Source organism: Nerophis lumbriciformis, linkage group LG14, assembly GCF_033978685.3.
Source record: "Nerophis lumbriciformis linkage group LG14, RoL_Nlum_v2.1, whole genome shotgun sequence".
NCBI lineage: Eukaryota > Metazoa > Chordata > Actinopteri > Syngnathiformes > Syngnathidae > Nerophis > Nerophis lumbriciformis.
This window is the reverse complement of record NC_084561.2, coordinates 2537501-2565000: the sequence shown is the minus strand read 5'-3', so window position 1 is coordinate 2565000 and position 27500 is coordinate 2537501. Positions and strand designations below refer to the sequence as shown.

The 27500-nt window shown below is 40.5% G+C and overlaps 1 protein-coding gene across 1 annotated transcript in view; it reads left to right on the top strand.

The window, feature by feature from the left end:
* LOC133616678 (disintegrin and metalloproteinase domain-containing protein 10) overlaps positions 1 to 27500 on the top strand; it is a 73850-nt gene that overhangs the window by 12990 nt on the left and 33360 nt on the right. The window contains exons 3-6 of the mRNA XM_061976228.1: positions 1297 to 1415; positions 1524 to 1673; positions 17109 to 17197; positions 25670 to 25792. Coding sequence (XP_061832212.1) covers positions 1297 to 1415; positions 1524 to 1673; positions 17109 to 17197; positions 25670 to 25792 — 481 coding nt within the window. The remainder of the gene's footprint in view (positions 1 to 1296; positions 1416 to 1523; positions 1674 to 17108; positions 17198 to 25669; positions 25793 to 27500) is intronic.

The window sequence follows — 27500 nt, the reverse complement described above, 5'->3', positions numbered from 1 at the left end:
GGGCCGCATGGACGAACATCTGTGCACACACTATTCAAATCATGGCATCAGACTTTATTCTTTGTTTTACTTTGGCCAAAAATAGAACAAACACATTCTGAAAAAATGACAATAAAAATATAGAAAAAACTAGCAGCAGCGGTAAAGTTTAGATCCATGAAGGAAAGAAGAAAGTGAATGAATGTTTATAAGAGAATACATTTACATATGCATACAAATGTCTTTTATTTTGTATTATTTGTGAATGAATGAAGTAATGTTTATGACAATCTTTTCCCAAAAGACAATATAGAATGTGAGATATAAGAGGATAATGCATACATTTAGCATTTGTTTTCAAAACGCTTACAAAAAAGGGGAACCCCAATAATTTACTGTGAGACCCCATTTTTATGACTTGATGGGGTCCCTGGGACCCCATTTTGAAAATTCCTAGCACCAACACTGCTGGAGTATTGGTGCGTGTGTTCTAATACTAACCAAAGATCATCCATAGATCATTCATCCTTGACTTTGACACGTAGGCCCTAGCTGCTTACATATGTTCTAGCTGCTTACGTATGTTCTAGCTGCTTACGTATGTTCTAGCTGCTTACGTGTGTTCTAGCTGCTTACGTGTGTTCTAGCTGCTTACGTGTGTTCTAGCTGCTTACGTATGTTCTAGCTGCTTACGTGTGTTCTAGCTGTTTACGTGTGTTATAGCTGCTTACGTATGTTCTAGCTGCTTACGTGTGTTCTAGCTGCTTACGTATGTTCTAGCTGCTTACGTATGTTCTAGCTGCTTACGTGTGTTCTAGCTGTTTACGTATGTTCTAGCTACTTACGTATGTTCTAGCTGCTTACGTATGTTCTAGCTGCTTACATGTGTTCTAGCTGTTTACGTATGTTCTAGCTGCTTACGTATGTTCTAGCTGCTTACGTATGTTCTAGCTGCTTACATGTGTTCTAGCTGCTTATGTGTGTTCTAGCTGCTTCGTGTTCTAGCTGCTTACGTATGTTCTAGCTGCTTACGTGTGTTCTAGCTGCTTACGTGTGTTCTAGCTGCTTAGGTATGTTCTAGCTGCTTACGTATGTTCGAGCTGCTTACGTGTGTTCTAGCTGCTTAGGTATGTTCTAGCTGCTTACGTGTGTTCTAGCTGCTTACGTATGTTATAGCTGCTTACGTATGTTCTAGCTGCTTACGTATGTTCTAGCTGCTTACGTGTGTTCTAGCTGCTTACGTGTGTTCTAGCTGCTTACGTATGTTATAGCTGCTTACGTATGTTCTAGCTGCTTACGTATGTTTGTTTCCTTCAGAAATTTCCGCCTGCGCCTGAGACGAGCCGCTAAGGACTTCTCCAGCGACTTCAAGGTGATCAGCGAAGATGGAGCGACCACGCCCGACCTTTCCCACTTATATTCCGGCACACTGGAGGGTGAGTGAGTGACCCCACACAGGATAAGAGTGGCCCCACACAGGATAAGAGTGGCCCCACACAGGATAAGAGTGGCCTCCACACTGACCTCTTGTCACGCTCTTGCAGGTGAAGATGGTTCGGCATGTCACGGATCTGTGCATGAGGGCCAGTTTGAAGGCACCATCCGGACCCTGGACGTCACGTATCACGTAGAAGCGGCCCACAGATACAACGCCAGTGATCATCACTCCATAATCTACCGTGAAGAAGACCTGGGTGATTAAAACACACTTCATAATCTACCGTGAAGAAGACATGGGTGATTAAAACACACTGGAGTAGACATCCACTCACTGCTTGAGCCTCAAATAGACATCCAATCATGTGCTTATTGATACTGATTAATAGTGGCCGATATTCGTTAGCTGCTAAAGTTATTTAAACATGCAAGTTTATTTGAAACATGCATATTACACGTCAGTTAACATGCGACCAAGGCTTTAAGTTGGTTTGTTTTGGGGTTTTTTTTGAGTAAACGTAGACCAGTAGCAACATGCTTTATGTGACACTAATGTTGTGCTTAATTTAGCAGCAGGGTGATCAGGCAATATTACAGACACCTTTATCACGTGTGTCCGAGAGGAACGTCAGCATTTGCATTTCAAAATATAAAACATTTCCTGGGGAATTTGGTAAATACGTGGGATTTCCCTACATCACAATAACATCTACTCAAGTTTAGACGGCCATTGGAAGGTTTCCACGTCAAGAGTATTGCCAACATTTCAATAAAAACTACTTCCCGTAGCTTATAGTTGAAGCATTTTTCAACTGGCTGACATTTCTTTCTGGATGCCACAGAAAGTATGAGAATGTGAGAGCTGCTGCATGTTCTTCTTTCCTTATAGCATAAGTGCACACTGATTGATTGATTGATTGAGACTTTTATTAGTAGATTGCACAGTACAGTACATATTCCCTACAATTGACCACTAAATGGTAACACCACAATAAGTTTTTACACTTGTTTAAGTCGGGGTCCACTTAAATCAATTCATGTTGCCACACCTGCAGCACACCTGTCCCAAACCTGAATAAATAACTTAAATGTTTTATTATTGTAATCAAATGATTTTCTAATACAGATGTTTTGGCCCACTTCCAATAACAATAACTAAAAATATAGTTTTTCATGAGCTGTGTACTAGTATTGTATGTCTGGGTGGGGATCCTGCTTTGGAAACAGCTTTGTTTGTACCCCTTTCAGATGTGGCATTTAGTTCCCATTGAAACATTCACATGTTGCACAATGAGATGTAAGCATGGGATCAGATGTCCTGTAACTTTCTGTTTGTCAAATATATCTTTTTATTAGCATTTCTTTAATATAATAACAGCATTTCATGATGAATATTTACATATTAAGATTCTTTATAAAGGGCACGAGAATAAGCACATGTGATTGGTAAATCCTAGTGTAACCACCTGGAATGACACATGTGGTGTGGTGTTGGAGTGGTCTGTGAAGGCATCACTGACTAAGTGTAACCACCTGGAATGACACATGAAGTGTGGTGTTGGAGTGGTCTGTGAAGGCATCACTGACTAAGTGTAACCACCTGGAATGACACATGAAGTGTGGTGTTGGAGTGGTCTGTGAAGGCATCACTGACTAAGTGTAACCACCTGGAATGACACATGTGGTGTGGTGTTGGAGTGGTCTGTGAAGGCATCACTGACTAAGTGTAACCACCTGGAATGACACATGTGGTGTGGTGTTGGAGTGGTCTGTGAAGGCATCACTGACTAAGTGTAACCACTTGGAATGACACATGTGGTGTGGTGTTGGAGTGGTCTGTGAAGGCATCACTGACTAAGTGTAACCACCTGGAATGACACATGTGGTGTGGTGTTGGAGTGGTCTGTGAAGGCATCACTGACTAAGTGTAACCACCTGGAATGACACATGTGGTGTGGTGTTGGAGTGGTCTGTGAAGGCATCACTGACTAAGTGTAACCACCTGGAATGACACATGTGGTGTGGTGTTGGAGTGGTCTGTGAAGGCATCACTGACTAAGTGTAACCACCTGGAATGACACATGTGGTGTGGTGTTGGAGTGGTCTGTGAAGGCATCACTGACTAAGTGTAACCACTTGGAATGACACATGTGGTGTGGTGTTGGAGTGGTCTGTGAAGGCATCACTGACTAAGTGTAACCACTTGGAATGACACATGTGGTGTGGTGTTGGAGTGGTCTGTGAAGGCATCACTGACTAAGTGTAACCACCTGGAATGACACATCTGGTGTGGTGTTGGAGTGGTCTGTGAAGGCATCACTGACTAAGTGTAACCACCTGGAATGACACATGTGGTGTGGTGTTGGAGTGGTCTGTGAAGGCATCACTGACTAAGTGTAACCACCTGGAATGACACATGTGGTGTGGTGTTGGAGTGGTCTGTGAAGGCATCACTGACTAAGTGTAACCACCTGGAATGACACATGTGGTGTGGTGTTGGAGTGGTCTGTGAAGGCATCACTGACTAAGTGTAACCACCTGGAATGACACATGTGGTGTGGTGTTGGAGTGGTCTGTGAAGGCATCACTGACTAAGTGTAACCACTTGGAATGACACATGTGGTGTGGTGTTGGAGTGGTCTGTGAAGGCATCACTGACTAAGTGTAACCACTTGGAATGACACATGTGGTGTGGTGTTGGAGTGGTCTGTGAAGGCATCACTAAGTGTAACCACCTGGAATGACACATGTGGTGTGGTGTTGGAGTGGTCTGTGAAGGCATCACTGACTAAGTGTAACCACCTGGAATGACACATGTGGTGTGGTGTTGGAGTGGTCTGTGAAGGCATCACTAAGTGTAACCACCTGGAATGACACATGTGGTGTGGTGTTGGAGTGGTCTGTGAAGGCATCACTGACTAAGTGTAACCACCTGGAATGACACATGTGGTGTGGTGTTGGAGTGGTCTGTGAAGGCATCACTGACTAAGTGTAACCACCTGGAATGACACATGTGGTGTGGTGTTGGAGTGGTCTGTGAAGGCATCACTGACTAAGTGTAACCACCTGGAATGACACATGTGGTGTGGTACAGAATAAAATTGTTGTCAATAAGTTTTTGCCATCATCGAGTCCCTCTCCCGTTATGGTAGACAAAAGGGAAGTACAACAGTGAAATAAACATACCTGATAAAACACAGAATAAAATTGTTGTCAATAAGTTTTTGCCGTCCCTACACAAATATAATACAGAAGAAGAAAGTGAACTGAAGTTCTTAACATGACAATACATTTTCTGTCGTCGTATGGACGCCTACCTCTCCCGTTATGGTGGACAAAAGGGAAGTTGGAAGGCGTGTCCAACGCATATAAAAAGACAGGTGTCACAGTAATTATTGCAGTAGGAGGGACAACGAGACAATGGTTCCACATTGACAAAACATCGAACAATATTCAGGTATTTACATGTAACTTACACATGTTGTGTAATTCTAACAATAATAAAGCATTATAAAATACATTATTTACAAGACATAATTGACCCTGTTACACTTGTGTTGGTGCAAGTGAGAAAGAGCGAGCGTGGAAGTTGCTTTTGGTCTGCTTTGTACGGCAGAAAACGAGCAGTTTTGCTGTATAGACATTTCTTACCAATGCTTTTGGTGATGTGTTTATGGCCGACAAGAAGAGTTCTGCTCAGTAAAGTGATGGATGGAATTCATGTCCTCCTTAAAGCGTCTCCACAGACGCTACAATAATTGAACAGTGATGACCAGAACAGTTTTCTCTGTTGTGGCTTGTCGTCGGTTACATTCAAAATTATTACACGCATTTTTATTTTTATTTTTATTTGGAGCGTGGCTTAGATTTGCCATGCAATTGTACATGTGAGCAGTGCACCGTTGCACGTGTGAGCAGTGCACCATTGTATATGTGAGCAGTGCACCATTGCACGTGTGAGCAGTGCACCATTGTATATGTGAGCAGTGCACCATTGTATATGTGAGCAGTGCACCATTGTATATGTGAGCAGTGCACCGTTGCACGTGTGAGCAGTGCACCATTGTATATGTGAGCAGTGCACCATTGCACGTGTGAGCAGTGCACCATTGTATATGTGAGCAGTGCACCATTGTATATGTGAGCAGTGCACCATTGTATATGTGAGCAGTGCACCGTTGCACGTGTGAGCAGTGCACCATTGTATATGTGAGCAGTGCACCATTGCACGTGTGCGCAGTGCACCGTTGCACATGCGTCTACTTCAGTGATTGTCAAACTGTAGTATGCAGGCTCCATTGAGTGGTACGCCAAATAATCACATATTCAAACCCAGTGTTACTGTTCAAACTGGGTGTATGTTACAGTTGCCAAAAACATCAAATACGCCAAACCTTCTGCCTTGTTTTTAATGAATAATTAATGAATATTTAGCCTATTACGCTACAGTATTTTCATGTGGGTCATTATGGTGAAGAGCCAAGTGTTTTCTGAGGTGGTACTCTGTGAAAAAGGTTTGAGAACCCCTGCTCTACTTCCTTTAAGGCCACCTGTAAAACGCAAATCTTGCATATGCATTTTTAATATTCTATTGAGCAAATAATGTTCAGTGCTTGGCGGTGGGGGAGCAGCAGCCACAGAGGTAGGAAACATACCAGAAGCACATACTTCTTTCTTGCAGACAGGAGGTTACTTGAGGTCACATTGAACCAGACTAAACCTGCATGTACTGGAGCCACCGTAAAAATAGCCAAAGAAAAGACAAGTAATGAGGGCTTGAGAAGGACAACACCGCAAAAATAGAAGAGCGTGTCCTCCATGGAGGCGTATGAGAGCGTGTCCTCCATGGAGGTGTATGAGAGCATGTCATCCATGAGAGCGTGTCCTCCATGGAGGCGTACGAGAGCGTGTCCTCCATGGAGGCGTATGAGAGCGTGTCCTCCATGGAGGTGTACGAGAGCATGTCCTCCATGAGAGTGTGTCCTCCATGGAGGCGTATGAGAGCGTGTCCTTCATGGAGGTGTATGAGAGCATGTCCTCCATGAGAGTGTGTCCTCCATGGAGGCGTATGAGAGCGTGTCCTTCATGGAGGTGTATGAGAGCATGTCCTCCATGAGAGCGTGTACTCCATGGAGGCGTACGAGAGCGTGTCCTCCATGGAGGCGTATGAGAGCGTGTCCTCCATGGAGGTGTACGAGAGCATGTCCTCCATGAGAGTGTGTCCTCCATGGAGGCGTATGAGAGCGTGTCCTCCATGGAGGTGTATGAGAGCATGTCCTCCATGAGAGCGTGTCCTCCATGGAGGCGTACAAGAGCGTGTCCTCCATGGAGGCGTATGAGAGCGTGTCCTCCATGGAGGTGTATGAGAGCATGTCCTCCATGAGAGCGTGTCCTCCATGGAGGCGTACAAGAGCGTGTCCTCCATGGAGGCATACGAGAGCGTGTCCTCCATGGAGGCGTACGAGAGCGTGTCCTCCATGGAGGCGTACGAGAGCGTGTCCTCCATGGAGGCGTATGAGAGCATGTCCTCCATGGAGGTGTACGAGAGCATGTCCTCCATGAGAGTGTGTCCTCCATGGAGGCGTATGAGAGCGTGTCCTCCATGGAGGTGTATGAGAGCATGTCCTCCATGAGAGCGTGTCCTCCATGGAGGCGTACAAGAGCGTGTCCTCCATGGAGGCGTATGAGAGCGTGTCCTCCATGGAGGTGTATGAGAGCATGTCCTCCATGAGAGCGTGTCCTCCATGGAGGCGTACAAGAGCGTGTCCTCCATGGAGGCGTATGAGAGCGTGTCCTCCATGGAGGTGTATGAGAGCATGTCCTCCATGAGAGCGTGTCCTCCATGGAGGCGTACAAGAGCGTGTCCTCCATGGAGGCATACGAGAGCGTGTCCTCCATGGAGGCGTACGAGAGCGTGTCCTCCATGGAGGCGTACGAGAGCGTGTCCTCCATGGACGCGTATGAGAGCGTGTCCTCCATGGAGGTGTATAAGAGCATGTCTTCCATGAGAGAGTGTCCTCCATGGAGGCGTATGAGAGCGTGTCCTCCATGGAGGTGTATGAGAGCATGTCCTCCATGAGAGCGTGTCCTCCATGGAGGCGTACAAGAGCGTGTCCTCCATGGAGGCATACGAGAGCGTGTCCTCCATGGAGGCGTACGAGAGCGTGTCCTCCATGGAGGCGTACGAGAGCGTGTCCTCCATGGACGCGTATGAGAGCGTGTCCTCCATGGAGGTGTATAAGAGCATGTCTTCCATGAGAGAGTGTCCTCCATGGAGGCGTACGAGAGCGTGTCCTCCATGGACGCGTATGAGAGCGTGTCCTCCATGGAGGTGTATAAGAGCATGTCCTCCATGAGAGAGTGTCCTCCATGGAGGCGTACGAGAGCGTGTCCTCCATGGAGGCGTACAAGAGCGTGTCCTCCATGGAGGCGTATGAGAGCGTGTCCTCCATGGAGGCGTATGAGAGCGTGTCCTCCATGAGAGCATGTCCTCCATGGAGGCGTATGAGAGTGTGTCCTCCATAGAGGCCAGATGTCAATCTAGGTGGGAGCACGTGTGTTCCTCGTGTGACGTTATTTCCAAGAAGAGTATTCCCCTGACATGTTGGAAATGGGCTGTGGGCGTGTCCCTTCTCAACACTGCAGTCCAAACCTTGACTTTGGTAGTCACAAAATAACAACATCCTGCGCTTTCATCCCCGTGCCAGGTTACCTGGCAGGAAGCTATTGACAATGTGGCATGTGGTGTTTCCATGTGACAATCCATGGGCCGCATCTTTAAATTAGCAATTAAACGGGGTGGCCGTGACGCGTCTGGTACGGCATGTGTTTCCACTTCCTGTGGGTGTGGTCTGGGAGTACAGCGTAACAAAGGCTGTGGAGGACGAGGTGTCCCTTCAGACGGAGGTCACCCTCAGTTATGACACAGTCCAGGGTGTCTATTTTAAGTTGAACACGGTGTTGCACCACTGATTTGTCAAGTGAGACGACAAAGGTTGGAGTGATTTTAAGAGCAGGCAAACGAGGAGGCAGCCTGCAATAAAAAGGGGTATTTAATGATTAAACAAACGAACAAAAAGTAAGAGCGACAGGGAAGCGCTCTGATAAAGAAAACAAAACGGAATGCAATATATTTGACAATATATTTCTCTCCCAGTATGTGCGGGAGCCAGACTACGGCCCCAGCCACCCAGTGAGCCCAAACCAAAACAGCAGGTGCACAGCCCAGTGAACAAGGGACCACCGGCCCCACGCAGCCACAGCGATAGAAACCCCAGAGGGCCCACCGTCCCGCCCCAGATGGGCCAGCAGCAGGCCGTATACAGACACGCCCGGCAGAGGACAAGGCACGGGAGAAGTAGGGGACAGCCAACCCCCAAGCCAGCGAGAGACCACACCCCACGTGGGCAGAAAGGCGGGGGGGCCCAGAGACTCCCCGCAAATTAAAAGAAGATCACAGACACGCTGACACTAAAGGTCACTTCCCCAGCAGCTGGCCGGCTTGCAACACTGCGGAATATTTTGCAGTATATATATATATATATATATATCTCACAATACGAAGGTCCTGAGTAGTCTTGGGTTCAATCCCGGGCTCGGGATCTTTCTGTGTGGAGTTTGCATGTTCTCCCCGTGACTGCGTGGGTTCCCTCTGGGTACTCCGGCTTCCTCCCACTTCCAAAGACATGCACCTGGGGATAAGTTGATTGGCAACACTAAATGGTCCCTAGTGTGTGAATGTTGTCTGTCTATCTGTGTTGGCCCTGCGATGAGGTGGTGACTTGTCCAGGGTGTACTCCGCCTTCCGCCCGATTGTAGCCGAGATAGGCTCCAGCGACCCCCCGCGACCCCAAAGGGAATAAGCGGTAGAAAATGGATATATATATATAGATAAACCAACAAATCCATACACAGGCCGGCGGGGCAGTGATCAAGTCCCGGCACTCACTGTCCTCTGAGAACCAGCCGATCCCTAACCCTAACCCGAGTGCAAGGGCAGGCCCAGGCTGACACCCGACAAGCCAACCAACATGACAACCAACGAGAACGAAGCCGGCAAGTTCACCAGCCCTGACCACCCCCCTGCACCGGACCCAGCAACCATGAGCGCCCACACCATAAACAAACGGCAGCAATACCCCAGACAGCCAGCACCACCCGATCAAATCAAAACGATCAAAAAACCGTGACCGACAACCACACGCCAACAGGATCATGGAGACCAGCCAGCGCCAGCCTGCCAGTCAGCCCAAACTCCAAACAAGAGACATCAACACCTCCCACACCAAAAGACTCCGCCCCCCCCAACCCAAACCGGCACAAACACACCACGGCCCAAACAACCGAGACACAGCACCCACACCAGACTAGGAGGTCGTGCTGCCACCACATCAAGTCACCAACACAGACCCCACACCAGACACGCTGCCACCACATCAAGTGACCAACACAGACCCTCCACACCAGACACGCTGCCACCACATCAAGTCACCAACACAGACCCTCCACACCAGACACGCTGCCACCACATCAAGTCACCAACACAGACCCTCCACACCAGACACGCTGCCACCACATCAAGTGACCAACACAGACCCCACACCAGACACGCTGCCACCACATCAAGTGACCAACACAGACCCTCCACACCAGACACGCTGCCACCACATCAAGTGACCAACACAGACCCTCCACACCAGACACGCTGCCACCACATCAAGTGACCAACACAGACCCTCCACACCAGACACGCTGCCACCACATCAAGTCACCAACACAGACCACACACCAGACACGCTGCCACCACATCAAGTCACCAACACAGACCCTCCACACCAGACACGCTGCCACCACATCAAGTCACCAACACAGACCCTCCACACCAGACACGCTGCCACTACATCAAGTGACCAACACAGACCCTCCACACCAGACACGCTGCCACCACATCAAGTCACCAACACAGACCACACACCAGACACGCTGCCACCACATCAAGTGACCAACACAGACCCTCCACACCAGACACGCTGCCACCACATCAAGTCACCAACACAGACCACACACCAGACACGCTGCCACCACATCAAGTGACCAACACAGACCCTCCACACCAGACACGCTGCCACCACATCAAGTCACCAACACAGACCCCACACCTGACACGCTGCCACCACATCAAGTGACCAACACAGACCCCCACAGCGCAAGACCGGACCACACGGGCATGGACCCCGCCCAACAGGAAGTGAAACGCACGCGACACCAGACAAAAAAATAAATAAATAAATAAAAACAATGAATAAAAAGAATAAATGAATAAACGTTTGGCACCCTCAGCAAGGTCTCAGGCCATCAGGCCGAGGAGGCAATGAGGTAGTTAGGTAGTTAGGTAGTTAGGTAGCCATCACTACTTCAAAGTAAAAGTCTCCACAATACATTGAAAGGTTATTAATGAGTTAGTTGTTCCTATTTGGGACCTAATGAAGACCTTTACTTGGTAGACTGTAGGTAGTTGTAATCATATCAATACTGTACTTTGTAGGTATTGGACCTCCTATTTCCCCACAAAAGAGTAGAATAGGAATATTTCAAATACTGCACAGCCATCTTGGCGCCACTTTCAGCTGAGTCTGACATTCTCAGTCACTCTTTCGTGGAAGTGGAAGTGTGTGTCCCAAAGTGGTTTTAATATTGCGTCAAACTAGCCATAATTCATTTTCCAACATTTGTCTATTCGTAACGGCTGTCTGGTGGCTTTGGACGAGCCAAGGATTAGAGAAATATATCACCATCAACTCTGTTAGTGTTGCAAATCTTTCATGCTGACACAATACTGCCTTCTTAGAAAGCATTGAAATACAACAATAGTTGAGTGGACTTGAGTGCAACACTTTTTGTCAGCGACTTTAAATCAGGGGTGTCCAAACTACGGCGCGGGTGCCAAGTGCGGCCCGCCAGCCTCTTCAATTTGGCCCGCGAGACATCATGAGTTAAATAACGCATTGCACCGCGGGGTGCGTTCAAATGAATCTTAAATACCGGGCCGTCTCTGAATGCTACAAATTTGCTGCCATCTTGTTGACAATGTGAGTAACTCAGATCAATGACCCTTGAAAGCACCCTGATATGATAACACAGCATTCACTTATATGACACAATCCAAACAACCTTCCCTAGTCATGTTGCAGGAAAAAAACTGCAAGTAACATTAAGGTCAGCACACATGGTCACACATAACAGAACCTGCTTGTGGATATTATGAAAAATGTCCAAACCTCATTAAAAAAAAAATCAATATTACACCCCTTTAATCCATTAGAGTGCATGATGGGAAAATGCTCTGTCTGTCCTTAAAACAAATGTCTGCAAAGTGTCTGTCCTTAAAACAAATCCAAGAGTTTGTCCTTAAAACAAATCCAACTCCTTTGGGGAAAGCACATTTCCAAATGTGTCTCCTTTATTTTGAAAGTGAGACATTGGAAGCCAGCTGGTGGTCATATAGGGTAATACTGTGTTCCAAATGGCGTACAAATGAAGTCATATAGTCATGTGACACCACTGCTAATGCAGGAAGTCCTTGTGGGCTTTTTAGAACTATTTTCTCAACGTTGAACTTGATCATCGCCACGACTGATTGGTTGGGAACTTCAAGCCAGCAGTGCTAGGAATAGCGTGGTGGCTAACGTAAGGAATAGCGTGGTGGCTAACGTAAGGAATAGCATGGTGGCTAACGTAAGGAATAGCGTGGTGGCTAACGTAAGGAATAGCATGGTGGCTAACGTAAGGTATAGCGTGGTGGCTAACGTAAGGAATAACATGGTGGCTATCGTAAGGAATAGCATGGTGGCTAACGTAAGGAATAGCATGGTGGCTGACGTAAGGAATAGCATGGTGGCTAACGTAAGGAATAGCATGGTGGCTAACGTAAGGAATAGTGTGGTGGCTGACGTATGGAATAGCATGGTGGCTAACGTAAGGAATAGCATGGTGGCTAACGTAAGGAATAGCATGGTGGCTAACGTAAGGAATAGTGTGGTGGCTGACGTATGGAATAGCATGGTGGCTAACGTAAGGAATAGCGTGGTGGCTAACGTAAGGAATAGTGTGGTGGCTGACGTATGGAATAGCGTGGTGGCTAACGTAAGGAATAGCGTGGTGGCTAACGTAAGGAATAGCATGGTGGCTAACGTAAGGAATAGCATGGTGGCCCCCAGCCAAATGTTTTAACCCAATGCAGCCCCCGCATCATAAAGTTTAGGGACCCCTTCTTTAGAGCCTCAATGCATCTTTTATGGAAAATAGTTCAAATAAACTGTGATTCTTTTGAAGACCTTTAGTATTTTATTCTTATAATGTATACCAGGTAATAGATCATAAATCAAGAAAACTCTCTGATGATTATTTTTTTCATATAATCCGATCTTGAATAATATAACCATTGTTTTTATTTTGTATATTTTGTAGTTAAAGACTGATTGTCCCGTGCAGGATTATACGGAGAACCGTTACATGTCTACTTCTGCAGTATCTTGTGACAGACATGTTTGGAGGAGGTCAACTGTCCAGTTTATCACACCCAAAACTAGGAGGGGTGTGTAAAAAAATACATGTTTGAATTAATTGCGATTCTTATTGGTAACGATTCTTAATCAATTAAGACAAAAACAATACATACATTTTGTTATCTGTCCTGTGCAGCCACTCAGTGATTAATAGTTGATGTAGATTTACTTAAAATAGAGATATTTGACTTTATTTCATGTTTGGATGGTATTTTGTTCAAACCAAGTTATCAGAGCTGTTTGTCTATTTCATGGAGGAATGTACTGTAGGTCATCACAGAACTGGCACCCAATGTTATTTAAAAAAAAAAGTATTGATTTTTAATCAAAAGCCAGTTTGAATCGAGAATCGATTCTGAATCTTAACGTTACCACTAAGCATCCAAACCAATCGTGTGGTGCCCAAAGATTCGCAGCCCTATTGGCTACTACTATGGGGGAATAATGAACTTTTCCATCCATCCATTTCCTACCGCTTGTCCCTTCAGGGTGGCGGTAGACGGGGTGTACAATGAAGTGATAATCAGGTAATCCTAAAATACCCCGATTGCAGAGAACCAGCCACAACATTCACTCCCGCAGCTAATGCTAAGCTAATGCTATTCTACCTGGAGCCTGGCTTGGCAACACAAACTTACGCACTAATCTTTCTACAGCACACGCCAGATATTTCAACCTTCTTCAAAAGTACCTCAGTAACTTTATTGAATGACTTTCCAGAAGTAGCACTGCAAGCCAGACACTCACAGATCATCAGTGTGGGGCGGTATAGCTCGGTTGGTAGAGCAACTTGAGGGTTCCAGGTTCGATCCCCGCTTCTGCCGTTGTGTCCTTGGGCAAGACACTTGACCCACCTGCTCCCAGTGCCACCCACACTGCTTTAAATGGAACTTACATATTGGCTTTCACTATGTAAAAGCGCTTTGAGTCACTGGAGAAAAGCGCTATATAAATGTAATTCACTCCCCAATCAGTGACTTGTAACCTCACAAATAGATGCAAATTCCTGAAGACAAACTTGCGGAAAGTCTTCCCTATGGGGAGTGGAAGCCGTTAAAGCTGGAGAAAACATTTGGACTTCCTGTGACTTGAATGGCCAGGTGTCCCAATACTATTATTAAGACTGCATGTGAAAGGGCTAGCGGAAAAGGTTTATCTCCGATATTGCTTTATAGCGGCCACAAACACAACACAAGCACGTCCACAACTTCACGCGCTTTTCCGCTAATTCTTGCCTGCACACAAGCAATCTTTAAAGCTGGAGTCGTGTCCTTTGGCCTACTTTACTCCGGAAGCTTCTGTGCTTGTGTTTGTGTGGGGAAGAACCCACCTTGCCTTCAACAATCTTAAATGTACACTTTGTACTCAACATAATCAACAAAGTTAGAGTAGAAAACATCGAGCATGAACATTCAAATGCACAAGTCAACATAAACCATGTCTGACATTGTGTTGTTCATCAAATGCATCAAGTCAACATAAACCATGTCTGACATTGTGTTGTTCATCAAATGCATCAAGTCAACATAAACCATGTCTGACATTGTGTTGTTCATCAAATGCATCAAGTCAACATAAACCATGTCTGACATTGTGTTGTTCATCAAATGCATCAAGTCAACATAAACCATGTCTGACATTGTGTTGTTCATCAAATGCATCAAGTCAACATAAACCATGTCTGACATTGTGTTGTTCATCAAATGCATCAAGTCAACATAAACCATGTCTGACATTGTGTTGTTCATCAAATGCATCAAGTCAACATAAACCATGTCTGACATTGTGTTGTTCATCAAATGCATCAAGTCAACATAAACCATGTCTGACATTGTGTTGTTCATCAAATGCATCAAGTCAACATAAACCATGTCTGACATTGTGTTGTTCATCAAATGCATCAAGTCAACATAAACCATGTCTGACATTGTGTTGTTCATCAAATGCATCAAGTCAACATAAACCATGTCTGACATTGTGTTGTTCATCAAATGCATCAAGTCAACATACACCATGTCTGACATTGTGTTGTTCATCAAATGCATCAAGTCAACATACACCATGTCTGACATTGTGTTGTTCATCAAATGCATCAAGTCAACATAAACCATGTCTGACATTGTGTTGTTCATCAAATGCATCAAGTCAACATAAACCATGTCTGACATTGTGTTGTTCATCAAATGCATCAAGTCAACATAAACCATGTCTGACATTGTGTTGTTCATCAAATGCATCAAGTCAACATACACCATGTCTGACATTGTGTTGTTCATCAAATGCATCAAGTCAACATAAACCATGTCTGACATTGTGTTGTTCATTAGATTAGAATAAACACACAATTCCAGATCATTGATAGACACTGAGATGCTCATTAAACAATAATAAATCAATGAATCCAGGATGAATGATATCAGACAATAAAGTATTAATCAAACAATAATTCATTACATCATATCAAATAATGAAATCAGGACACATGATATCTGACATTGTGTTGCTCATTAAGCGATATTAAACCAATAATTCCAGATAAATGATATCAGACACTGTGTTGTTCATTGAACAATACTAAATTAATGAATTCAGGATAAATTATATCAGACACTCAATTAATAATATCACTCGGGATAAATGATATCAGACACAATGTTAAATTAATGAATTCAGGACACATGATATCTGACATTGTGTTGCTCATTAAACTATATTTGATTCAGAATTCCAGATAAATGTCAGACACTGAGATGTTCATTAAACAATACTAAATGAATGAATTCAGGATAAATGATATCAGACACTAAAGTATTCATTAAACAACTTTTTTTTTTTTAATAATTCAAGATGATTTATATCAGACACTATGTACGTCATTAAACAATTTTAAATTAATTAATTCAGGATACATGATATCAGACACTGAAGTATTCATTAAACAACAATTCATTTAATAATCCAAGATAAATGATATCAGACACTGTATTGTTCATTAAACAATATTAAATTAATTAATTCAGGATGAATTATATCAGACACTAAAGTATTCATTAAACAATTCATTTAATAATCCAGGATACAAGATATCAGACACAGTATTGTTCATTAAACAATATTAAATTCATTAATTCAGGATAAATGATATCAGACACAAAAGTATTCATCAAAGAACAACTAATTTTATAATTTGAGATACATGATATCAGACACTAAAGTATTCATTAAACAACCATTCATTTAACAATCCGGGATAAATTATATCAGACACTATATTCTTATTCAACTACAGCCAATTAATTAATTCAGAATAAATGATATCAGACACTAAAGTATTCTTTAAAGAACTAATTTTATAATTTGGGATACATGATATCAGTCACTGAGTTGTTTATTAAACAATATTAAATGAATGAGGATAAAAGATATAGGACAACCCAGTATTCATTCAGCAATAATCAATTACATAATTCAGGATACATGATATCAGACACTGTTTTGTTCATTAAAATATATGAATATATTAAATTCAAGATAAATGATATCAGACAAAGTGGTTCTCAGCATCTGCTTCTTCCATACATACTGTACATAACAAAGACAGATCCATACATACTGTACATAACAAAGAAAGATCCATACATACTGTACATAACAAAGAAAGATCATACATACTGTACATAACAAAGACAGATCCATACATACTGTACATAACAAAGAAAGATCATACATACTGTACATAACAAAGAAAGATCCATACATACTGTACATAACAAAGAAAGATCATACATACTGTACATAACAAAGAAAGATCCATACATACTGTACATAACAAAGAAAGATCATACATACTGTACATAACAAAGAAAGATCATACATACTGTACATAACAAAGAAAGATCCATACATACTGTACATAACAAAGATGTACATAAGAAAGTGTGCAGGGAGCATGAGAAATATTGAAGTGTAGTGAATGTATTCTCATAAATTGTGTTTGTGTTGATGTAGTCCTGTTTATGTTGATGTAGTCCTGTTTATGTTGATGTAGTCCTGTTTATGTTGATGTAGTCCTGTTTGTGTTGATGTAGTCCTGTTTGTGTTGATGTAGTCCTGTTTGTGTTGATGTAGTCCTGCCTACAAGAGGAACTGGACTCCATCCTGGATTCTGTGGTGCAGAACATCTCAACCTACTTGCTCAAAGCTTAATACCCCAGCAGGTAGGAAAGTCACTTGATACACCTGGTGTACACAATATATGATACACCTGGTGGTGTACACATTATATGATACACCTGGTGTACACATTATATGATACACCTGGTGTACACATTATATGATACACCTGGTGTACACATTATATGATACACCTGGTGTACACATTATATGATACACCTGGTGTACACATTATAAATGTCCTGTCTTTATCCTAAACTAATACTTAATTGTGCATTATTTGATTGTCCGCGAGGGGGACAAGCGGTAGAAAATGGATAGATGGATGTTGAATACTGCTGAATTGAATGATCTAGCAAAGCTCAATGAAAACCCTTGCTATTGGAAAACTCTTAGTATAACCCAGTGCACTTATTATCATGCACTTATCATGCACTTATTATCATGCACTTATTATCATGCACTTATCATGCAGTTATTATCATGCACTTATTATAATGCACTTATCATGCAGTTATTATCATGCACTTATTATCATGTACTTATTATCATGCAGTTATTATCATGTAGTTATCATGCAGTTATTATCATGCACTTATCATGCAGTTATTATCATGCACTTATTATCATGTACTTATTATCATGCAGTTATTATCATGTAGTTATCATGCACTTATTATCATGCACTTATTATCATGGAAAACAAACAATAAAATAATCCAAGTTGTTGAAAGCAGTTGAAAGTTTGACGCCTCATCTTGTGTATGTGTTTGTTAAAGGATACACAGTAAATATAGGATAAATGTGTTAAAGGATACGCAGTAAATGTAGGATAAATGTGTTAAAGGATACACAGTAAATGTAGGATAAATGTGTTAAAGGATACACAGTAAATGTAGGATAAATGTGTTAAAGGATATGCAGTAAATGTAGGATAAATGTGTTAAAGGATACACAGTAAATGTAGGATAAATGTGTTAAAGGATACGCAGTAAATGTAGGATAAATGTGTTAAAGGATACACAGTAAATGTAGGATAAATGTGTTAAAGGATACGCAGTAAATGTAGGATAAATGTGTTAAAGGATACACAGTAAATGTAGGATAAATGTGTTAAAGGATACACAGTAAATGTAGGATAAATGTGTTAAAGGATATGCAGTAAATGTAGGATAAATGTGTTAAAGGATACACAGTAAATGTAGGATAAATGTGTTAAAGGATACGCAGTAAATGTAGGATAAATGTGTTAAAGGATACACAGTAAATGTAGGATAAATGTGTTAAAGGATACGCAGTAAATGTAGGATAAATGTGTTAAAGGATACGCAGTAAATGTAGGATAAATGTGTTAAAGGATACACAGTAAATGTAGGATAAATGTGTTAAAGGATACACAGTAAATGTAGGATAAATGTGTTAAAGGATACGCAGTAAATGTAGGATAAATGTGTTAAAGGATACACAGTAAATGTAGGATAAATGTGTTAAAGGATACGCAGTAAATGTAGGATAAATGTGTTAAAGGATATGCAGTAAATGTAGGATAAATGTGTTAAAGGATACACAGTAAATGTAGGATAAATGTGTTAAAGGATACGCAGTAAATGTAGGATAAATGTGTTAAAGGATACACAGTAAATGTAGGATAAATGTGTTAAAGGATACACAGTAAATGTAGGATAAATGTGTTAAAGGATACGCAGTAAATGTAGGATAAATGTGTTAAAGGATACACAGTAAATGTAGGATAAATGTGTTAAAGGATACACAGTAAATGTAGGATGAATGTGTTAAAGGATACACAGTAAATGTAGGATGAATGTGTTAAAGGATACACAGTAAATGTAGGATAAATGTGTTAAAGGATACACAGTAAATGTAGGATAAATGTGTTAAAGGATACACAGTAAATGTAGGATCAATGTGTTAAAGGATACACAGTAAATGTAGGATGAATGTGTTAAAGGATACACAGTAAATGTAGGATAAATGTGTTAAAGGATACGCAGTAAATGTAGGATAAATGTGTTAAAGGATACACAGTAAATGTAGGATCAATGTGTTAAAGGATACACAGTAAATGTAGGATAAATGTGTTAAAGGATACACAGTAAATGTAGGATAAATGTGTTAAAGGATACACAGTAAATGTAGGATCAATGTGTTAAAGGATACACAGTAAATGTAGGATAAATGTGTTAAAGGATACGCAGTAAATGTAGGATAAATGTGTTAAAGGATACACAGTAAATGTAGGATAAATGTGTTAAAGGATACACAGTAAATATAGGACTAATGTGTTAAAGGATACACAGTAAATGTAGGATAAATGTGTTAAAGGATACGCAGTAAATGTAGGATAAATGTGTTAAAGGATACACAGTAAATGTAGGATAAATGTGTTAAAGGATACGCAGTAAATGTAGGATAAATGTGTTAAAGGATACACAGTAAATGTAGGATAAATGTGTTAAAGGATACGCAGTAAATGTAGGATAAATGTGTTAAAGGATACACAGTAAATGTAGGATAAATGTGTTAAAGGATACACAGTAAATGTAGGATCAATGTGTTAAAGGATACACAGTAAATGTAGGATAAATGTGTTAAAGGATACACAGTAAATGTAGGATCAATGTGTTAAAGGATACACAGTAAATGTAGGATACATGTGTTAAAGGATACACAGTAAATGTAGGATAAATGTGTTAAAGGATACACAGTAAATGTAGGATCAATGTGTTAAAGGATACACAGTAAATGTAGGATAAACGTGTTAAAGGATACACAGTAAATGTAGGATAAATGTGTTAAAGGATACGCAGTAAATGTAGGATAAATGTGTTAAAGGATACACAGTAAATGTAGGATCAATGTGTTAAAGGATACACAGTAAATGTAGGATAAATGTGTTAAAGGATACACAGTAAATGTAGGATAAATGTGTTAAAGGATACACAGTAAATGTAGGATGAATGTGTTAAAGGATACACAGTAAATGTAGGATAAATGTGTTAAAGGATACGCAGTAAATGTAGGATAAATGTGTTAAAGGATACACAGTAAATGTAGGATAAATGTGTTAAAGGATACACAGTAAATGTAGGATCAATGTGTTAAAGGATACACAGTAAATGTAGGATAAATGTGTTAAAGGATACGCAGTAAATGTAGGATAAATGTGTTAAAGGATACACAGTAAATGTAGGATAAATGTGTTAAAGGATACACAGTAAATGTAGGATAAATGTGTTAAAGGATACACAGTAAATGTAGGATAAATGTGTTAAAGGATACACAGTAAATGTAGGATAAATGTGTTAAAGGATATGCAGTAAATGTAGGATAAATGTGTTAAAGGATATGCAGTAAATGTAGGATAAATGTGTTAAAGGATACGCAGTAAATGTAGGATAAATGTGTTAAAGGATACACAGTAAATGTAGGATAAATGTGTTAAAGGATACGCAGTAAATGTAGGATAAATGTGTTAAAGGATACGCAGTAAATGTAGGATAAATGTGTTAAAGGATACACAGTAAATGTAGGATAAATGTGTTAAAGGATACACAGTAAATGTAGGATAAATGTGTTAAAGGATACGCAGTAAATGTAGGATAAATGTGTTAAAGGATACACAGTAAATGTAGGATAAATGTGTTAAAGGATACGCAGTAAATGTAGGATAAATGTGTTAAAGGATATGCAGTAAATGTAGGATAAATGTGTTAAAGGATACACAGTAAATGTAGGATAAATGTGTTAAAGGATACGCAGTAAATGTAGGATAAATGTGTTAAAGGATACACAGTAAATGTAGGATAAATGTGTTAAAGGATACACAGTAAATGTAGGATAAATGTGTTAAAGGATACGCAGTAAATGTAGGATAAATGTGTTAAAGGATACACAGTAAATGTAGGATAAATGTGTTAAAGGATACACAGTAAATGTAGGATGAATGTGTTAAAGGATACACAGTAAATGTAGGATGAATGTGTTAAAGGATACACAGTAAATGTAGGATAAATGTGTTAAAGGATACACAGTAAATGTAGGATAAATGTGTTAAAGGATACACAGTAAATGTAGGATCAATGTGTTAAAGGATACACAGTAAATGTAGGATGAATGTGTTAAAGGATACACAGTAAATGTAGGATAAATGTGTTAAAGGATACGCAGTAAATGTAGGATAAATGTGTTAAAGGATACACAGTAAATGTAGGATCAATGTGTTAAAGGATACACAGTAAATGTAGGATAAATGTGTTAAAGGATACACAGTAAATGTAGGATAAATGTGTTAAAGGATACACAGTAAATGTAGGATCAATGTGTTAAAGGATACACAGTAAATGTAGGATAAATGTGTTAAAGGATACGCAGTAAATGTAGGATAAATGTGTTAAAGGATACACAGTAAATGTAGGATAAATGTGTTAAAGGATACACAGTAAATATAGGATTAATGTGTTAAAGGATACACAGTAAATGTAGGATAAATGTGTTAAAGGATACGCAGTAAATGTAGGATAAATGTGTTAAAGGATACACAGTAAATGTAGGATAAATGTGTTAAAGGATACGCAGTAAATGTAGGATAAATGTGTTAAAGGATACACAGTAAATGTAGGATAAATGTGTTAAAGGATACACAGTAAATGTAGGATAAATGTGTTAAAGGATACGCAGTAAATGTAGGATAAATGTGTTAAAGGATACACAGTAAATGTAGGATAAATGTGTTAAAGGATACACAGTAAATGTAGGATCAATGTGTTAAAGGATACACAGTAAATGTAGGATAAATGTGTTAAAGGATACACAGTAAATGTAGGATCAATGTGTTAAAGGATACACAGTAAATGTAGGATACATGTGTTAAAGGATACACAGTAAATGTAGGATAAATGTGTTAAAGGATACACAGTAAATGTAGGATCAATGTGTTAAAGGATACACAGTAAATGTAGGATAAACGTGTTAAAGGATACACAGTAAATGTAGGATAAATGTGTTAAAGGATACGCAGTAAATGTAGGATAAATGTGTTAAAGGATACACAGTAAATGTAGGATCAATGTGTTAAAGGATACACAGTAAATGTAGGATAAATGTGTTAAAGGATACACAGTAAATGTAGGATAAATGTGTTAAAGGATACACAGTAAATGTAGGATGAATGTGTTAAAGGATACACAGTAAATGTAGGATAAATGTGTTAAAGGATACGCAGTAAATGTAGGATAAATGTGTTAAAGGATACACAGTAAATGTAGGATAAATGTGTTAAAGGATACACAGTAAATGTAGGATCAATGTGTTAAAGGATACACAGTAAATGTAGGATAAATGTGTTAAAGGATACGCAGTAAATGTAGGATAAATGTGTTAAAGGATACACAGTAAATGTAGGATAAATGTGTTAAAGGATACACAGTAAATGTAGGATAAATGTGTTAAAGGATACACAGTAAATGTAGGATAAATGTGTTAAAGGATACACAGTAAATGTAGGATAAATGTGTTAAAGGATATGCAGTAAATGTAGGATAAATGTGTTAAAGGATATGCAGTAAATGTAGGATAAATGTGTTAAAGGATACGCAGTAAATGTAGGATAAATGTGTTAAAGGATACACAGTAAATGTAGGATAAATGTGTTAAAGGATACACAGTAAATGTAGGATAAATGTGTTAAAGGATACACAGTAAATGTAGGATAAATGTGTTAAAGGATACACAGTAAATGTAGGATAAATGTGTTAAAGGATACACAGTAAATGTAGGATAAATGTGTTAAAGGATACACAGTAAATGTAGGATAAATGTGTTAAAGGATACACAGTAAATGTAGGATAAATGTGTTAAAGGATACACAGTAAATGTAGGATAAATGTGTTAAAGGATACACATACGCATTCGTATAGTTAGGAGGAAATGCCTCATTTAGTGCAAAAAATCGTCTGGTTTGAGCCAGGTTTCGCTAAGACCAATGACGTTAAGATTGTTGTCTCTAATGACCTCATTAACTAATAATGTTTTGGGAGACAATGATCTTATGTTTAAAAAGACCATATTATAGGTAGTGGGCTGTTTTGAGGAGTTTTTTTTTAATTATCCGTAGTAGCAATATTAATAATGTTGCGTTTATTATGCGTAGTGCGCTTTAAATAATGTCGACCATATCTAGGAATTGATATGACGGGAATTTTCAGATTGTTTGCTTGGTGCTGCGATAAACTGAAGGCATCATAATTTGCCACCTCAGTTGAATGCATATCTACCTCTGACATAGTCACTGCAGAAATAACATTATGTGAGTTGTGTATTATTCTAAGAGAATTGCTATGCGTACAGAAATTATCCAGCCTGGCGCTGGCTAGTTCTAGTTTAACTGACTCCTCACCCGAACTAGCAGGCTCTGTACTTGCCTGTGACTGGGCTTGCTCTAGTGTAGTTAGTCAAATGTGACTCAAACAGTAATCTATGTTACTAGTCAGGATGATGGCGCCTTCCTGGTTAGGGTGAAGGCCGTCTCTCATCAACAAGCCCAGTTTGCCCCAGAAAGAGGGCCAATTATCAATAAACGTTAGTCCCTGTTGTCTACAGAAGCTAGCCAGCCACTTGTTAAGCGAGACTAATCTGCTATATCTCTCATCATTGCCTCTCGCAGGCAGGGGCCAGAGACAATTACTCCATGCCTGGACATCTTTCTAGCCAGATCACAAGTCCTGGCTATGTTTCTCTTTGTAATCTCATCCTAGTGTCCATCTTACAGTCATGAACTTTATCTACAGCTACAGTTTAATGGACAACTTGGACCATGTCAACAAAAGTCGTGCCAGTAAACATGGCCTCCTCTCCTCCACTGTATCCACATGATATTCCTGTGTGGGACATTTACTTATTGTTTACCAGGTGGGGGTGTCGACAATGACTGTGAGGACATGTACTTATTGTTTACCAGGTGGGGGTGTCGACAATGACTGTGAGGACATTTACTTATTGTTTACCAGGTGGGGGTGTCGACAATGACTGTGAGGACATTTACTTATTGTTTACCAGGTGGGGGTGTCGACAATGACTGTGAGGACATTTACTTATTGTTTACCAGGTGGGGGTGTCGACAATGACAGTGAGGACATTTACTTATTGTTTACCAGGTGGGGGTGTCGACAATGACTGTGAGGACATTTACTTATTGTTTACCAGGTGGGGGTGTCGACAATGACTGTGAGGACATTTACTTATTGTTTACCAGGTGGGGGTGTCGACAATGACTGTGAGGACATTTACTTATTGTTTACCAGGTGGGGGTGTCGACAATGACTGTGAGGACATTTACTTATTGTTTACCAGGTGGGGGTGTCGACAATGACTGTGAGGACATTTACTTATTGTTTACCAGGTGGGGGTGTCGACAATGACTGTGAGGACATTTACTTATTGTTTACCAGGTGGGGGTGTCGACAATGACTGTGAGGACATTTACTTATTGTTTACCAGGTGGGGGTGTCGACAATGACTGTGAGGACATTTACTTATTGTTTACCAGGTGGGGGTGTCGACAATGACTGTGAGGACATTTACTTATTGTTTACCAGGTGGGGGTGTCGACAATGACTGTGAGGACATTTACTTATTGTTTACCAGGTGGGGGTGTCGACAATGACTGTGAGGACATTTACTTATTGTTTACCAGGTGGGGGTGTCGACAATGACTGTGAGGACATTTACTTATTGTTTACCAGGTGGGGGTGTCGACAATGACTGTGAGGACATTTACTTATCGTTTACCAGGTGGGGGTGTCGACAATGACTGTGAGGACATTTACTTATCGTTTACCAGGTGGGGGTGTCGACAATGACTGTGAGGACATTTACTTATCGTTTACCAGGTGGGGGTGTCGACAATGACTGTGAGGACATTTACTTATCGTTTACCAGGTGGGGGTGTCGACAATGACTGTGAGGACATTTACTTATCGTTTACCAGGTGGGGGTGTCGACAATGACTGTGAGGACATTTACTTATCGTTTACCAGGTGGGGGTGTCGACAATGACTGTGAGGACATTTACTTATCGTTTACCAGGTGGGGGTGTCGACAATGACTGTGAGGACATTTACTTATCGTTTACCAGGTGGGGGTGTCGACAATGACTGTGAGGACATTTACTTATCGTTTACCAGGTGGGGGTGTCAACAATGACTGTGAGGACATTTACTTATCGTTTACCAGGTGGGGGTGTCAACAATGACTGTGAGGACATTTACTTATCGTTTACCAGGTGGGGGTGTCAACAATGACTGTGAGGACATTTCTAACAACATGGAGATCATTTCCAGTCTGGGCACATTGTGAAATGAACTGAGCAGATGTTGTTCCCATAGGAGTGTGCGAATTGTTTTCCTGTGGTTTCACAAGTGTGTATACCTCCCACCCCCCATGTGACGCGTGTATACCCCCCCCCACCCCCATGTGACTTTCCTCTGTGCGTCCAACAGGAGGCGTCAGTGAGCCGCGGGCGGAGAATGACGGAGGAGGCCAACATCAGCTGCTTGCTGCACCTCACCACCGACCACCTCTACTTCAAGAAGTTTAAGTCGGTGAAGGCAGTCGTTGCTCAGGTGACCTTCACACACATTTACTACTTCAAGAAGTTAAAGTCGGTGAAGGCGGTCGTTGCTCAGGTGACCTTCACACACATTTACTACTTCAAGAAGTTTAAGTCGGTGAAGGCAGTCGTTGCTCAGGTGACCTTCACACACATTTACTACTTCAAGAAGTTTAAGTCGGTGAAGGCGGTCGTTGCTCAGGTGACCTTCACACACATTTACTACTTCAAGAAGTTAAAGTCGGTGAAGGCGGTCGTTGCTCAGGTGACCTTCACACACATTTACTACTTCAAGAAGTTAAAGGCGGTCGTTGCTCAGGGGACCTTCACACAGCTTTACTCATGCTAGTAGTGACTATTTCTGCTATTTTCATCTTCTATATTTGACTTAAAAGGGGAACTGCACTTGTTGCCTGTCATTCACAATCCTTATACAAAACAGGAACACGTGTTTTTCTTTTTCTATGCATTCTAAGTTGTAAAATATGGCAAGTGTGAGGTGGCTAACAATTCAGCTAATGGCAGTGATCTATTGCGCCCATAAAGTCCTCTAAAACACATGACTTGTCTTGAATTTTAAGCAAGTATTAGTAATATGGTTGATGTAAGTGCTAACGCAGACAAACTATTGTTAGCGGCGTCGTGATCACATAGCACTAACTAGCTTATGCTGCTATACTGAGCTGCTGCATCACCTTTGAGTTGGTGAAAGTTAATAGTAGATTATAGATCATGCCTCTCACCTGGATAGTAGAAGGTTGTGGCCATAAACCGAGAAGTTGGTCAACTTTGACATCCAGCTTAGACGCGGAGATGGCGGGAAAAACTTTTTTTTTTAACCCTTCGTGAAGATTCTGACGCAGCTGAGGGGAACAGCGCTAAGGGAGGCAAGCAGGAAACTGAACAAAAATAAGAGCGCTGACAGGAAACAAAACACAAACAGAGGGAAAACTAAAACATAACCAAAACTGTCAGTGACAAGCCTGACATATATAAGGGGTGTCAAAATAGAATTTTGAATGAATAGTGATGTCTTATGAGTAATGATTGTTAATCGATTAAAAAAATCTAATCTATTTGTTATTACATTTTTTTGTTTTTTAAATCTGTCCCGTCCAGCCACTCAGGCAAATCATTGTTGATGTAGATGCTCATATCTGCTGTACATATATATATATACATATATATATATATATATATATATATATATATATATATATATATATATATATATATATATATATAAATATATATATATATATATATAAATATATATATATATATATATATATATATATATATATATATATATATATATATATATATACATACAGTATATGTATGTATATATATATATATATATATATATATATAAATAAATATATATATGTTGCATAGTTTTATATATATATATATACATACATACATATACATTTACATATACATACACATGTACATATATACATACATATACACAAACATATATATATACATATACACATAAAAAAATATATATATATACATATACATAAACATACATATATATATATATATATATATATATAAATACATATATATATATATATATAGATGTACATATGTAATTTTACCCTAACCCTAATCTTAACCCTAACCCTAACCCTAAAAAAAAATGTTAATTGTTAAAATTGTTTAAAAAAAATTAAAAAAAATTAAAATTGTTTTAAATTGTTTTTAAAAAA